The 14575-nt window shown below is 50.6% G+C and overlaps 1 protein-coding gene across 1 annotated transcript in view; it reads left to right on the top strand.

Moving 5' to 3' along the window:
* MAP2K4 (mitogen-activated protein kinase kinase 4) overlaps nucleotides 1–14575 on the top strand; it is a gene marked incomplete at its 5' end in the record, with an annotated part of 58852 nt that overhangs the window by 14939 nt on the left and 29338 nt on the right. Inside the window, one exon of the mRNA XM_084273510.1 lies at nucleotides 1433–1535. Within this exon, the coding sequence (XP_084129636.1) occupies nucleotides 1433–1535 (103 nt within the window). The remainder of the gene's footprint in view (nucleotides 1–1432; nucleotides 1536–14575) is intronic.

Below are 14575 nucleotides of genomic sequence, written 5' to 3'. Positions count from 1 at the left end.
TTGACTTTTTTTCCCCTTGAAAAATGGTTTGTGCTGAGGACAAGGCTGGAAACCTGCTTCACTCTCCACTTAGTTGTGCTGCTGTTGGAGTACATCCACGAGCAGGGCTGGAAAGGAAGGGAATAAAACTGGGAGATGGTAGGTTGGAAGGTCTATGGGAAGGCAGCCTGTGCTCACAGCTCACAGATAATGAGCTGTGAATCCTGGGGGTGGTGAGGACGTCAGCAGCTCCAGGCTGCAGCTCTGAACACGGGCAGACATTCCTCTGCTGTCTCTACATCAAAGGAGGCGTTTTGATAGCAGGCAGGATCTACCCATTTGCATAGCAGGAGCTCTTGGAAGTGCAGGGAGATCCCTGGTGTGTTGGTTGAGTGGTTGGTGGGGTTTTTCCACTTCAGGTGAGTGTTGGCTCTGGCTTTGCTTTGCAATGCCCTGGCAGAGACCAGAGCTGATACTTGGCAGTTTTCTGCTGAGATAACCACAAACATTCAGCTCCCTGTCCCAAATGGACCAAATCCATCTGACCTCCTGACATCCATCCCTTTTAGCTCTATTTTTGTTGGCTGTTGTAGTTCTACCAGGGTGAGGTAAAAGGATTGCAGAGTTCACTGCAGATCCTTTGGTCTTCCTGTTGTTTGCTGCCACGACTCGTTTTCCTGTGGCTGTATTTTGTTCCTGGTTGTGTTAGAGTAAGGAGATAGCCAGTAGACTTGGTTCCTGGTGTATTGCTGCTCCACAGACAGCAGAGAGGCTTCAGCATCTGGCCAGAGGGACCAGTCACTGCTGCATGATGACAGTCACACTCACACAGCCAGAGGCTGACACCAGGGATTTGAACCATGGAAAGCATTTGGGCAGGGATCAGGTTATACCCCTGCAAGAGAGAAACCTAAACAGTCCAAACCCATTAAACTGCTGATGTTTGGGAAGTGTTTTCTTCTGCTGACCACCTCCAGGTTACACATTGTAGTTGAGGTGTGTGGGGATGGGGGCAGGAGGATCCTAGGAAGAAGCTAGGATTGCTTTTTTTATAGAGGAGGGGACTCAGGGGCTTGGACAAGGTGAAGTAACAATAGTGATACTAGTGACTGGAGGAACACTTCTGGACTGTGTGTTACCTGCTGTTTCTAGGTGGATCTGTGTAGAAGTGTGGTGGTGTGGGCAGTGGCAGGGGGTGGCCCTGGCAGCTGATGGTGGCAGAGCTGCACAGGAGGGGTTCTGGGCACCGACTGACTGGGAGGGAGATGGGAGAGACCTTGGGGTGAGAGCTGACTCTGTTTGCCCTCCCCATCCCTAACATCAGCTCTGACTTGCTGATGCTGTGAAAGGCTGGGTTTTTCCTTAAGATGTTTAGTTTTTTCTGGTTTATTCCCAGGAGCTGTTAGTGTTCTGGTGCTGACCACACGTTTCCCTTCTGTCCCTTGTCTCCCAGGTAAACGCAAAGCGCTCAAGTTAAATTTTGCCAACCCACCCTTCAAGTCCACAGCAAGATTCACTCTGAACACTTCAGGAGTTCCCTTCCAGAACCCACACATGTGAGTATGAAGCCAACGGCCCAACTAGGAACGACTCTGCTGTCCCTTCCCCAGTGCCTGGTGTCAGTTTGAGCCCCATTTGATGAGTCCAGTGACTTGTAGGTTGTTCAGATATGTCAGTTTGAATTTTGGGGGGGGTGGAGGGCGGGGAGAGGGGGTGTGTTCCCCAGATTTTAAAAAAAAATTACATTTGGGATCTTCCTGTTTTCCACTGGAGCTGCTGCCTTCCAGAATCGAGATACACTGATAAAGATAATGCCAGTTATGCCTGTAATTAATCACCAAACCTGTGTGCTGTCACTTTCCCATCTCTCCACTCAGTGATTACTTCTCCTTAGAGAGAAGTTCTTGTGCCTGTTACTTGTGAAAGATGAAAACTTTGGCAGGTTTGGGGGTTTTTTGTTGGGTTTATTCATTTGTTTAATTAATTTTCAGCACTGAAATCAAGCTTTGAGGGTTGTCATTGTACCGGTGTGGGGATGTTGGGGGTTAGGCAGGGATGGGCTCGTGCTGAGTTTCCTCACCAGCTTAGCTGCAGGGTGTCCCTGCCCAAAGTGTGAGCCCAAGGGTGGCACAGAGCTGTTCTCACACTGGTTAGTGAGAGTAGTGCATCATACAGAGAGTGGTAGCTTTGTCTCCTCAGATCCACCAACCTAGGTCATGGGTGGTGCACCCACAGCCTGTCCCTGTGGCAGAATGCAGCTGGCATGCAAAGATGTCCCTGATTTTTCTCCTTTCCAAGGTCCCTGGCAGGTGTCCCCTTCTGTCAGTGGTGAGCTGCAGGGGCTGCACCCACAGGTTCCCCCACTGCCTGGGCTCTCTGGGGTGCCCCTCGTTACCAGCTGCTTCTGCTTGGCTCTGCATGTGGCTGCCCCTCTCCTGGAGCTCAGTGCCTTCTGCTTCCCCAGCACACACCCTCTGGGGTCTGCTCCTGTTTCTGGTAGCTTCTTCATGCTGGGGGTTTTCAAGCAAGCCTTTGAGTTAGAGGCAGGTTTCTGAAGAGTTACCCATGGTATTTACACAAGTAGAAATTACATGGAGTACTTCAGATAGTTCTTCTTACCATCCCAAGTGACCTTTCCAGCAAGTTGTCCTCTCTGCTTCTCTCTTTCCCATGGTGAAATAGTGTTCTCTTACTGGTTGTAGACCAGTGTTTTTATACTTTGTGTCCCATCACATCATCAGACTCTTGTAACAGGTTCCTGTAGAACCCCATTTGGGAGTCTCTTCTCTCAAACCTCCCCGTGTCCATTAAATGAAGGACTCTGTCTCACCTGACAAGTTCAGCCCATCAGCCATTCAGAGTTTGACTCTTCCCTGTGTTATCTACATGGATTTGTGTCTCAGGTCCACTGGAAGTCACAGTGGCTCCTGCCCAGCACAGAAGAGCTTCTGTTAGTAATTGGTGATATCTGAGGCTTTGTGTCTGTGCTAGTGACTGTCAGCTCTGGCTGTTGAGAAGGTGCTGCTCTGCCTCTGTGGGAGCTGGTAGGAGTTGGATCCTGGGCTGGTCAGTGGTGTGAGTGGTTCTGAGGGCTTGGCAGTGTTTTGGCTTGGAGATGATAGCTGTTCAGGTGTCAAAAGTGACAGTGGTGTGTCTGTGATAAGGCTGTGAGCTGTAACAGCCGTTTCTGCTTGCATGAGGTGGATGCTGGTGGTTGGACTGTGCTTCCTGGGCTGAGGATGACTAAGCCCAGAGCTCATTTATCCTCCTGTCCTTTGTGGTGGATCCTGTCCCTAAAAGCAAAGCTCACATCTCCTGGCTGCATGCTCCTCTCAGGTGTTAGCTGGGGCCAGCACAGGGATGTGCCTGAATCTCCAGCCAGCTTCAAGGAGAGGCTGGAATGGCTTTTGCTTTGCTGTCTGGGAAGCTTCCCAGACATCAGGTGTGATTTGGGTGTCCCAGGCCTCCTGGCCCAGATGTGTTTCCGATGCCAAGTGTGTTTCTGCTTGTGTCACCAGCCTGGTGGAGCTGAGTGGCCTTGGCACCCTCCTGAGATGGGTGCTGGGGACTTCCCTGTGCAGGGTCTGTTGGTCCAGGTGGGTGGATCTGAAGATACAGAGAGGTCAGTTTCTCCTGTGAAATCTGGATTTCTGTGACTTGGATTCACCAGTCCAGAGGTGTCCTGTAGCTCCTGTCTCCAGAAGCCCATTGGCTGCACTTCTCTTGGGTAACAGGGTTTGGTTGGGGAACGAATGAGGCTGGACTGGGGGATGCCCAGATAAGAGTGTGGCTCCTGCTGTGTGCACAGGGAGCAAAGGAGGAAATGGGCTCCTTGTGCCCACGTGTGTGGGGAGGAGGAAACCCCCAACCTCCACGTAAAGCACATCACTGCTGTGCAGGGAAGGCAGCTCCTGCCTGAGGGAGCCAGGCACGTCTCAGGACGGTGGGTGCAGCCTCTCTCCTCCTCAGTGCTGGGGCTCCATGAGTTTAGCTTTGGTTTCATGGTGTTTCTCAGTCTGAGAGGTTTGGGGATTGTTGGAAAAGAAGCTGGGGAGTGTGGAGTGAACCATTTTGAGGAGTTGGCATAAGCTGGGATGGAGTTGAGCTCCACTGAGCAGGGGATGCACACACTGGTGGGAAGGGGCTCTGCAGGGAGGTTTCCCCAGTGCTCCTGCATGAGTTTGGACACGTGATCTCATTCATACCAGTTCCATGGTTTAACTGGATGTTACACAGAGGAATGATTTCAAAGGCCAGGGAATCCTGGTGTTACCAAGACTGACCAGTGCCTCCCAGTACCTGGCGTCCCACAGTGTGGAACACTCTGGGAGCATCAAGCCCGTGGTGCTCCTGCTTGGAGGCTGTTGCTGGAGCTTCACTGCTCTTGGGGGTAGAAGCTTTTTGTTGATCTATAGGCTGTGGGAGAGCACAGATTAAACATTGCTGGGATAGACAGTTGGGACATGGGTTCCCAAGTCTTCTCCCTGTCCCCTACTTGTCTCCTCTTCCCTGTCTGCTGTGGTTTTTGAGCCTTGCTGTGTGTTTGGGTCCTGGGTTGGGGCTGTGCCCCTCAGATACATATGGGTGTGAGGCCACAGGTATGCAGGGAGCACTGGAGGTGGGTGCCAGGGCAGGATACAGGCAAACAGGTAGGAATGTGAGGCCACATGCAGGAGGTGGAGGAGCTAGTGTGTGGCCAGGACCTGTGAGCTTTGCTGTGCCATCTCTGTGGTGGTCTTGGAGCTGAGAGCTGCAAGGACTGCAGTGGCTGAGTGGCAGCAGCTGACACGACCCCACTGCTCCTGTCCCATCCCAGCTCATGGCACCCTGAGCCCTGGCCAGGACACCTCCCTTCTTGCCCCTTGGCAGAATGTCTGCTACCAGCTGGCATGACATGAAGGAGGTCACCTTTGTCACAGACCACCAGGAAACCAAGTAATCAGGAGGCTGGCAGAGCAGAGGCTGGAGCTGCTCAGTCTGGAGCCAGCAGTAAAACCCCTCAGGTCTCCAGTGCTGCCAGGTTCTGCCCAAAGTATGTGTTAAAATCCAGGTGCTTTGAAGTGACCTTTATGCAGGAGACTGACTGGCACCTCTGCTTGAGGCCAGAAACTGGAGGTGACTGTCTAGTTGCTAGAATTTGGACTATGGCTCCCTGAAGCTTCCTCTCCTGGAGGTGCTGAGATGTCCCTTCTTGGAGCCAGAAGGCACCTGGAATGCAGAGATCCTGCCCAGTCTGGTTGGCTGTAGATGAGGTTTTAGGTTTTCTGGAAGGTGTTACGCTGCTCTGGTGCAGTGATGCCTTCATCTTGACCTCAGGCTCAGGGTTTAGATCCCCCTGCTGAGAACTGAGCACACAGGAAGAATGTTGTTTGGCATCTTGTTCACAGCATGTTGCTGCTTGAGGGTCCTGTCTTCACTGTTAGAGGTGCCACCTCTCCTACCTGAACAGCAGAGCATTGCAGGCTCACCTGGAGAGGTGATGCTCACAAACTGGCTTCTGAACGGTCTGGTGGGCGCCTGTCAGACTCTGTAGACTCCCTGTAGCATGTGGGTGTCTTCATGGGCTCATTGTGAGTTAAGCTTCCAGAGGTGCCCTGTGGGGACCTTCTTTTCCTCATGACTTTGGAGAGAGTCACGTGCTTTCAGATAGATGCCCCAAGAATGTGTTGGCAGATGTTTGTTTGATAGACCTTCAGAGCAGATGGAGGTCCTGCTGCACGTCAGACTCTGCTGCTTCCTTTTTCCTTACACTTCAGGGACTGTCATTCCTGGAAGGGGTTTGTCTGGTTGTCCTAAAGTCTCTCAAGTGTCTGCTTCTCTTCTAATCTCCTCTTAGGCTTTCTCAGAGTCTTCAGGTGTGTGGTTCAGGCTCTTGCTGCAGAGCTGACTGAACTCATTAGGAAGTATAAGACTGACCACCCTTGGTCTGACAAACCTGCAGACCAAAGCAGAAGGTCCTGAGTTGGCATGTCCACGGTTCCTGTGGATATTTCTCTCTCCATTCTCTGTTTCTATCAGAGTTCTGTCTTTACTCTTACTGATTTTGGGTTCCTTCCTGCTGTGTGATACCTTCTCATGGCAGGGTGTGATGCCTGGAAGCCTTGGGGATAGGTGTTGGTGTGACAGGTCTCAGGTCAGAACTTGACATTTTTGTGACCCTGTGGCTGTTCTGCAACATTTCCTGGGAGTGTCTGAGCCTGTTCACCAGGAAACTGGCTTCTGCTTGCAGGTGGGCACAAGAACAGATCCCTCCCCAGGTACACGTACCTCAGATACACCTAATGCTTGAGTCTGGGCTCTCACTCTGCAGTACACACATCGCTGTAGTTCAGGTGATGGAGCAGGTGTTTCTTAAGCATTTGTTTTAGGAGCTTTCTGACAAACTGATGACTTCTATCTTGTGTTTAACCTTCAAGCTTCTTCCAGAAGCTTTCAAGTTGGTTTGGCCAGTGATCTCTGTGGCATATGTGACAGAGAGGTGGTATGGGTTGTGAAACACACACAGCACATCAAACATGTTGTAGAGACAAGGAGAAGGTGCTACCAGAGCTCCTGTTGGTAGCATGACTGAACATGAGACTCAGACATCAGGAGGAGATTTTGACTGAACGTGCTCCATAAAGGTCTGGAGGTTTTTTGGTGGGTCTCCCCTCCCAAAGTTTGGCATCTCAAAGTGCTAACCCTGCTCTGCAGAGGAGCTTCGTGGTGTCTGCTGCTTCCAAAATAAACTCCAAAGTTGGAGCTTGGTCCTGAGGTACCTGTTATGCTCCAGAGCCTGGAGAAGAGCCAGGGGGTGACTCTGTTTCTTGCTTAGACAACTTGGTTGAAATAGCCTGGGTTTGTAATCTGGTTATGAGGTCAACTCTGTAGTGCTAATTTGTGTGGTCTGATGAGGAAGATGGTTGGAGAAACCTCTGTCATCCTGACCGTTGCAGAGCTGGAAACTACCCCCATGCTTGTGGGTTTGGAAGGGCTGTCTCCTGGCTGTGTTTGAGGTGGGGCATGGTGCTGCTCTTGGCGGAGTGCAGTTTAAAGCTTCAGCCTGCAGAGGGGTGGCTGTGGGTTAAGAATTTCAATGTAATTTAATTTTGCTGCCCGTGTCCCGATGGTTTGGAGGTGGGCTGGGGTCTGGCAGGAGAAGCAGACCCTGGGGATTCCTGGGTTCCAGCCCTCTTCACACATCAGGAGGGATGCATCTGGTGCTGGCATAGCTGCATAATTCACACCAAGATGTAATTACTGCAGTGCTGATTTGGAGAGGGGAAAGTAGGTCAGGCAGCTTCAGAGCTGGTAGCAGCTCTTCTCTTCCAGGAGCAGGATCTTCTCTCCTGGTTTCCTTTGTTCCTAGGTGCTGTATCCCCTGGCAAGGACAGCAACATGCAGGATTCTGTTCAAACTGGTTGTAAGTCTTGGTGTGTGGAGTCCAAGGATTCAGGACACCAAAATACCCTGATCTTCTCTGGAGGGGTGGAGGAAACAGGAGACCACAGCTCCATTAGTGTTGGACTTCTCAATAATGTGTGAATCTCTTGGTCTGTTCTCCAGAGTGTTTTAAGACCTGTGTCTGTGCTGTGCTGTTTTCTCTGGTAAATCCTGTAAGCCATTCCAAACCTAAACCATTCCATGCCTCCAGAGAAGGTGTGGTGTGTTGCCATCTCTGAGCCTTCCAGTGACCCGATTATCTGCACTGACCAGTAACTGGGAGATTTAAAGAGAGATGTGAAGCCCAGAGTGGGACTGGAAGTTGCTGGAAGTTCTCCCTCCTCTGGTGATGAGCTGTCTTTGGCACTTCAGCTTTTTGATGAAGAACCTTCTGTGGCACCTGTGTATTGTCTGTGCCTCAAGGTGCCCTGGGGCCTGTTGAGCTGTGCACTTCACTGCTGTCCTGCCTGAGATCAGCGGGGATGTTAAGCAGCCCCATGCTCCAAAACCATTTCAGATGGTGCTCATTTCAGGTGCCTTTACCTCCCCTATGGAGAGAGGCTGGGGGAGCTGGGCTGGGTCAGCCTGGAGAAGAGAAGGCTGTGGGGGGACCTCATTGCAGCCTCCCAGTCCCTGAAGGGAGTAGAGGAACAGGAGGGGAATCAGCTTGTTAAAGGGCAGAGACTGGCAGGACAAGGGGCTGGAGTGAAGCTGGAGGAGGGAAGGGGGAGAGGAGAGATTGGGGGGAAGTTCTTTCCAAAGAGAGTGGTGAGGGGCTGGAACAGGCTGCCCAGAGAGGGGGTGGATGCCCATCCCTGGGGGTGTTCAAGGCCAGGTTGGATGGGGCCCTGGGCAACCTTGTGTAGCTCCAGGCCTGGAGGTTGGTGTCCCTGCCTGTGGCAGGGGGTTGGAGCTCTGTGACCCTTGGGGTCTCTTCCAACCCAGACCAGTCTGGGATTCTGTGTAAGCAGATGGCTTACAAATGCATTAAAACACAGTTCAAGTCTCCAGGTGCTGTGTTGGTGCTGGTGAGGGGACGCTGCCTGGGGGAACCTGGACCAACAAGCCATCGCTCAGTGTCTTGTTGTGCCAAGTGCCTGGTGAGTGACGTGACTGAGCGTTGTGTTACACCTCACTGTGTCCATGTGGGAACAGCACCGTGTTCTCCTGTTGTCTTCACAACTTTTCCTGGCTGAAGTGACCCACAAGCAGCTCTGGGTAGTAATCCCACTGTCCAGTTTCAAAAGGAGAGAAGCAGAGCTCATCCAGAAGCTTCCCAGCAGCCTACAGTAAGCATGACCTCTGTCAGCCAGTGGCAGAGATTTTCCATACCCACAAAAATGGCATCTGTGAAATAATGGGCTTTGTCTCAGAAATAGTGTCATGCCATGTAACAGTGATGATACTGCTCCTCAGTATCACTTTGCAAGCTATTTAAAGTGTATGTTCGTGTTCTTCTGATGGATGTGCTTGTGTCTGGTTCCTGTTCCTTCTCAGGCCGTGGCTGACCCAAGACATAATGACCATGGCCCAGGAGATATAATGTCTTAAGTCAGCCTTCTCAGAAGGGTTATTTGAATTAACTACCTCAGGTTCTTCCAGTGGTGTTCTGAAATGCTGGAATCCAGGGTGAGCTCTGGACACTCAGCTGTGGTGGGTTTGGAAATGGGCTGTGTCCAGGCTCATGCCCAAATCAAAGGGAGTTTGAGGCTAATGTGCTCAGTTAAACTCAGTACAGGCTCCATCATGATGAGTGGAGAGGTCTGTGCTGTGGTGAGGACAGGGTTAACCAGAAACCTGTTCCAACTCTGTGGTTTACCAGGGGCCTTAATACAAAACATCAAGCTGCAAAAGCCTCATCCAAACCCTGCTGAAGTCAGGGAGACGTTGCAGCCTTGAGCGTGTCCTGGACCGAGTCTTGAGGGGCTGCATGAGGGGCTGTGGCATCTTGTTTGCATCATTGCTTCAGAGTTTCGGAGGAAGGTGGAAAGCCAGGGCAGTGCTGGGGAGAACTGCCTCTTGGTCATGATGGAGGGGAGCAGGTATGCTTTGCTTTTAGCCCCAGTAGCTAAGAGAGGGGAAACAAAACAATTTCCTTCTTTTGAGGTGTTTTCTGTGCTTACTTCACATCCAGGAATCTGTTATTAAGTGTGACTGTGCCTCAGGACAGCTTACAGACCAGTGTAGCTGCTGCTTGTTGGCTTATTTGAACCAGAAAATTCTTCTTGTGAAAATCCAAAGGGTTGGTGAGAGCACCAATGTTTTCAGCTCTCTAGAAAAATAAGAGGAACATTTCTTTTGGAAGCTTTCTCCAGGGAAATTTGAACTAGTCTTACTGTTCTATTAGCATTACCTCTCAGGGCCTGAAACCTGTTCTATAGGTGACATGGAGACAGAGGCCTTAGGGCCTCTCTAGGCTGTTGAAAGACTTGGTAGAACTGTGTTAGCCAGAGTCATAGGCCATGACTTTAGGCCAGTTCACAGTGTTACTGGAACCCTGTGGTTTATGTGGCAGCACCTTTGTTTGGGTTTACATGTTGCTGTTCCTTTGGGTGACTGGGCACAAATCAGGCTCTGAGGCCTGTTGTGTCGGGCAGCTTTTACCAAACTTGGAAAGAAGTAGAATATATTCTCATTAACCATAGTGTGACTGGGAGCTTTAATGAGAGACTTCTGAGAAGAATCCAGCACCAGGCAGGTTTGTGAAGCACGGCTGGTTTCCATGGATCTTTTAGGGTGCAGGTTTGCTTTATTCTTGTCGCTGTAAGGTAGGCAGCCTCAACTTCTGGGCTTGAGTCTTGCAGAACTCAATGATGTAAAGCAAAGAGCAGCTAGGTAGCCACCTCTACAGCATCTTCCTGGCCTTTCTTCATGTCTGGTAACTTTCAATTTTGCTTAAAAACTGCATCACCTTTTCTCTGCTTCTCCCTACATCCAAGGAAATGCTTTTTTAAAGGAGTCTTGGCATCCCTGCAGTTAGTTTGGTGCCAACAGCTGGGCTTGGGGAATTAACACAGCCTGTCCAGGAGCTTCCCAGTGTCTCTGTGGTTCTTCCCAGGAGGCTTTGTGGGCCCCAAGCTGTGGCAGACCTTCCTGCAGAGGTCTGGCTGGCTGAGCCTGCAGTGAGCAGCCTGTGTCCTGGGTGTGTGTGACCCTGTCCTGGGCCCGGCTGCGCAGCCCAGTACCAGCCGTCCGCCTGCCGAGCCGGACCCACCAGCGTCTTCATCCTCACAAAGGGCGACTGTTCGGGGAGTTGTTGTCTTGCCCAGCGCTCCGGATCCCTGGGGTGACCACTGCACAGTAACTGGCTGCAGTCAGAGCCATGATGTGTTGGAGCCTTTCAAGTGCCACAGCCCGGTGATGGCAACCTGAGCCCATCAGCTTTTGGGTTTGGGTTTTTTTCCCCCCCTCTTTTTCTTTTCCTCGTTGAAAACTTTTGAAAAGCAAAATGTGGAGTTGGGAACTCCAGTCCTGGCCAAGTCACCAGGAGCTGTGGTCCTGAAGGTACATTTGGAAATCCTGCTTCTGTTTGAGGAGCATCTAGCCCCCTCGAGCTGTTCATCGTATCTCTTTAACTTGCACATTAAGCCAATTTTAGGAGAATGTATGTCCAGCTTTCCCTGACACTTCCAGCCTTAGATTGGAATTGTGTGGCTTCTGTCTTGACCGTATCTGTGTAGGCTCTAAGGAGCACTAAGTGCAGGGAATGAGACCTGATGGGTTCCGGAGGCAGGAGCTGGGTGTTAGTTTCTTTTCCTCTTCTCTAGATGCTGTTCTGGGCTGTTACTCTTCTGAAGCGAGCTGTTGTAGCACACTACAGAGCTACTACTACTAGCAACACACTGCAGTGCAGTGCTGGGTTTAAGCAGGCTCTCTTGTCTTTTGAGAGTGTCTGCTCTCTGACTTTACATCCTGGTGTATCTGCAGCAGTGTGTAGCTAGTAATAGTTGTGCTGTCTTAATGAGTTATTTGTTAATGCCTCAGTTTGCCATCAGAAGATTCCCAGTTTAAATCAATGCAGAGGGTCAGTGTTCTAATGAGCTGCTTTCTTGGTGTGGAAATCCCTTGGGACTTGGATTGACACTGCAAAAGCCCTGGCTGAAGATGGTGTTTGATGCTCAGTGTCCGTCCTGTTCCAGTGACTGACTTGAGGCCCTGCTGCCCAAAGGCAAACCACATCTTTTGCATGTGACAACGCAGCTGAACGAGCAAAACCCATATGAAAGTGTCTGCTGCTCTGTCAAACTTGTCCTGTGGTTATTTGACCATTTCCCTGGGTATTTGGGAAGAGGAGAAGCAGGAGCCACAGTTGCAGTACGAGGCAGATGGCATCATAAATATGTAATGGGAATGAAGCCAAGCCCCAGCCTGTGAGGTTTTGTGGGTGGATGGAGATTGTACATCTCCATCCAAACCCCTGGAGCTCCCCTGGTCCCCAACAGAGTTCAGCTGCCTTGGGTGCTCCCTGCAGACCCACAGAGGGGGGTTTCCTAGCTCATATCTTCCCTGCTGCTGGAAGCACCATCCTGTCCTGCAGCTGCAGAACAATGAGTGGCACAGATCAGCTTCTGCTACAGCTGGGGAGGAACAGGCTCCTTGTGTAGCAAGGAGATAATGAATGCAAACTCGCTTTCCCTTCTGATAGAGGGTAAGAACAAAGTTTCCTGGGCAGAAAAACAGAGGGAAGAGTGGAGATGGGTTTATTGCTTTATTTGAGCAAACCATGTCACCATTTAAATTAAACTCCATGAGAACCTCAATGTTAAACAGTGTTTTGAAACAAGAGATGGAAAGAGTTTGCTTGGAAAATGGCATCTCCCATTTTTTCCCTCCTGGTGACACCTCTCCGCCTCTTTTCCTGCCTCTTTGAACAAGTTTCACTCTCAGGGGTTGGGCAGGAAATGCCCCTTTGCCAGCACCTCCTTGGCATGATGCTTGTCACCTACCTTGTCCCATCAGAAGAACAGTGTTTCTGGCACTGACAGGACAGGATGGTGGAGCGCTCGGTGACTGATTCATGCCGCTTCCATTATGAGCTGCCTGCAAGGCAGCTGGTGAGGCTGGAGGTCATGTTTCTTGCCCTTTTTTTTTTCCTTTTCTTCTGTTCTCTTTTTGATCATTTTACTGCCTTCTTTTCACCCCTTACTACTTAGTAAGCAAACTCCATGGAGAACCCCACTCGGTGCAGTGTTTCATTATGCACAGGATCTCAAAGATCTGTGAGTAGTGGTAAGGAAGGGGTGCCACCTCTGCCCCCATGGGCTGCTGTGTACAGGATCTCAGATCTGTGAGTAGTGGTAAGGAAGGGGTGCCACCTCTGCCCCCATGGGCTGCTGTGTACAGGATCTCAGATCTGTGAGTAGTGGTAAGGAAGGGGTGCCACCTCTGCCCCCATGGGCTGCTGTGTACAGGATCTCAGATCTGTGAGTAGTGGTAAGGAAGGGGTGCCACCTCTGCCCCCATGGGCTGCTGTGTACAGGATCTCAGATCTGTGAGTAGTGGTAAGGAAGGGGTGCCACCTCTGCCCCCATGGGCTGCTGTGTACAGGATCTCAGATCTATCAGTAGTGGTAAGGAAGGGGTGCCACCTCTGCCCTCATGGGCTGCTGTGTACAGGATCTCAGATCTGTGAGTAGTGGTAAGGAAGGGGTGCCACCTCTGCCCCCATGGGCTGCTGTGTCCTTCATGTCCCTGCTGCATTGGAGCGCTAGCGGTAGGTAGGTCTCCCAAATTGTTCCTAAGGGCAGTGGAGGGATGCTGTAGGGAGCAATGGATTGAATATCTCAAGCTGGGCAGGTTAGAGAGCAGAAAGACCAGGGCAGGCACAGCACAGAAGCGGTGAGAGGAGCTGTACAGCAGGGCTCTTCCAGCGGGTCAAAGGTTCAGGGTGTGCAGCTGCTCAGAGCACAGAAGCTGCTGAACCGAAGCACCGCAGAGCAGCTCTGGAGTGTGGCAGATGAAGCCATTTGACCCATCGCTGCTCGGGTCTGTTGACCTTTGGACCTGACCTCATTGCCCTCACAAACTGTGGGTTCCAAATAAAACCCATTGGAGGTCATGGTTGGGTCTTCTGTCCATCCAACCGGGCAGTGCTTGCAGCTGCTGGGTGACAGGCGGTTGCGTTTATCAGCGGGGAATCGGCTGTGATGAGTTGATTCCTCTGGCTGATAAACTCAATAAGCTTTGTGCATTTGGTTGGGTACCTCATGCATGTTCTGCTCTTCTGGCCACACCGTGGACTGGGGAAGGTGGCTTGAACATGAGAAGTGATCAGAGTCTGAGGGGTGGGTTTGACAATCTCCCTTGTACACAGGGTTGTCAGAAGTACCCATGTGCTTTGATACCCACGTGAGATCTGTGTGCCCTGCAGTGGGAACTGTATTTAATACTGTTCAGGCTACTTGAAAGTGGGGAACTCAGGCTCCTGGCTTACTTTATGACCCAAAGAAGTGTGAATCAGCTAATTAATTAATGAAAAACTGAAGATTTCATGGCATTAAGATGATAAGTGTTAAAAATACTTGTGCATTTCCTACTAACTCAGTGATACATTGCTGCGATTGAGGGAGTAATTTGGGGCACCCTAAACCAACTATGGAACCCTTCTGTCCTACAAATTTTAGGCATTGCTTTGCTCCTTACCTGGAGAAATCTCATGGCCTCAGTAGGAGCAATGTTTGCTGAAAGCATTAAATTCAGATGTTGGGTAAAGATGTGTTGAGCAGGCAGGTTTTGTCTTCATATGTCAAACAACTTGTCTTGTTTTCTTTATAAATTATTGGATCTTTGTTTTTAATAAACTAAATGATTACTTTAAAATGTTATGGGATTTTTTTAATTAATTGCAGTTTTCCATTAAGAGCAAACCTTCTAAATCACCCTTGACACACACAGAAGATCTGCCTGTGTTGCACAGGAACCCAGCTAGAAGGGAGCCAGTTGCTGGGAGCGTGGTGGTGTAGAGCAGCAGAAGCTTTGGGGACACAGGGGCTGGGGAGAGCTCTTCAGACTCTTGGTTCTGCATGTTACCAGATCCTGCTTGAAGCCTCATGTGTTTTGTGCAAAGTAGAAAGAACTGTGTAACTGAGTGCTTAGAATGACTCTGCAGTATGAGACACGTTGAGTTTTATGCCTCAGCTGGAGAAAGCCTCAATTGAAGCTGCAGGCAAGTGTAT

The sequence above is a fragment of the Gallinula chloropus genome (genome assembly GCF_964237585.1).
Source record: "Gallinula chloropus genome assembly, chromosome: 20".
NCBI classification, from domain to species: domain Eukaryota; kingdom Metazoa; phylum Chordata; class Aves; order Gruiformes; family Rallidae; genus Gallinula; species Gallinula chloropus.
The sequence above is the reverse complement of the archived record's forward strand: the minus strand, read 5'-3'. Positions and strand labels throughout refer to the sequence as shown.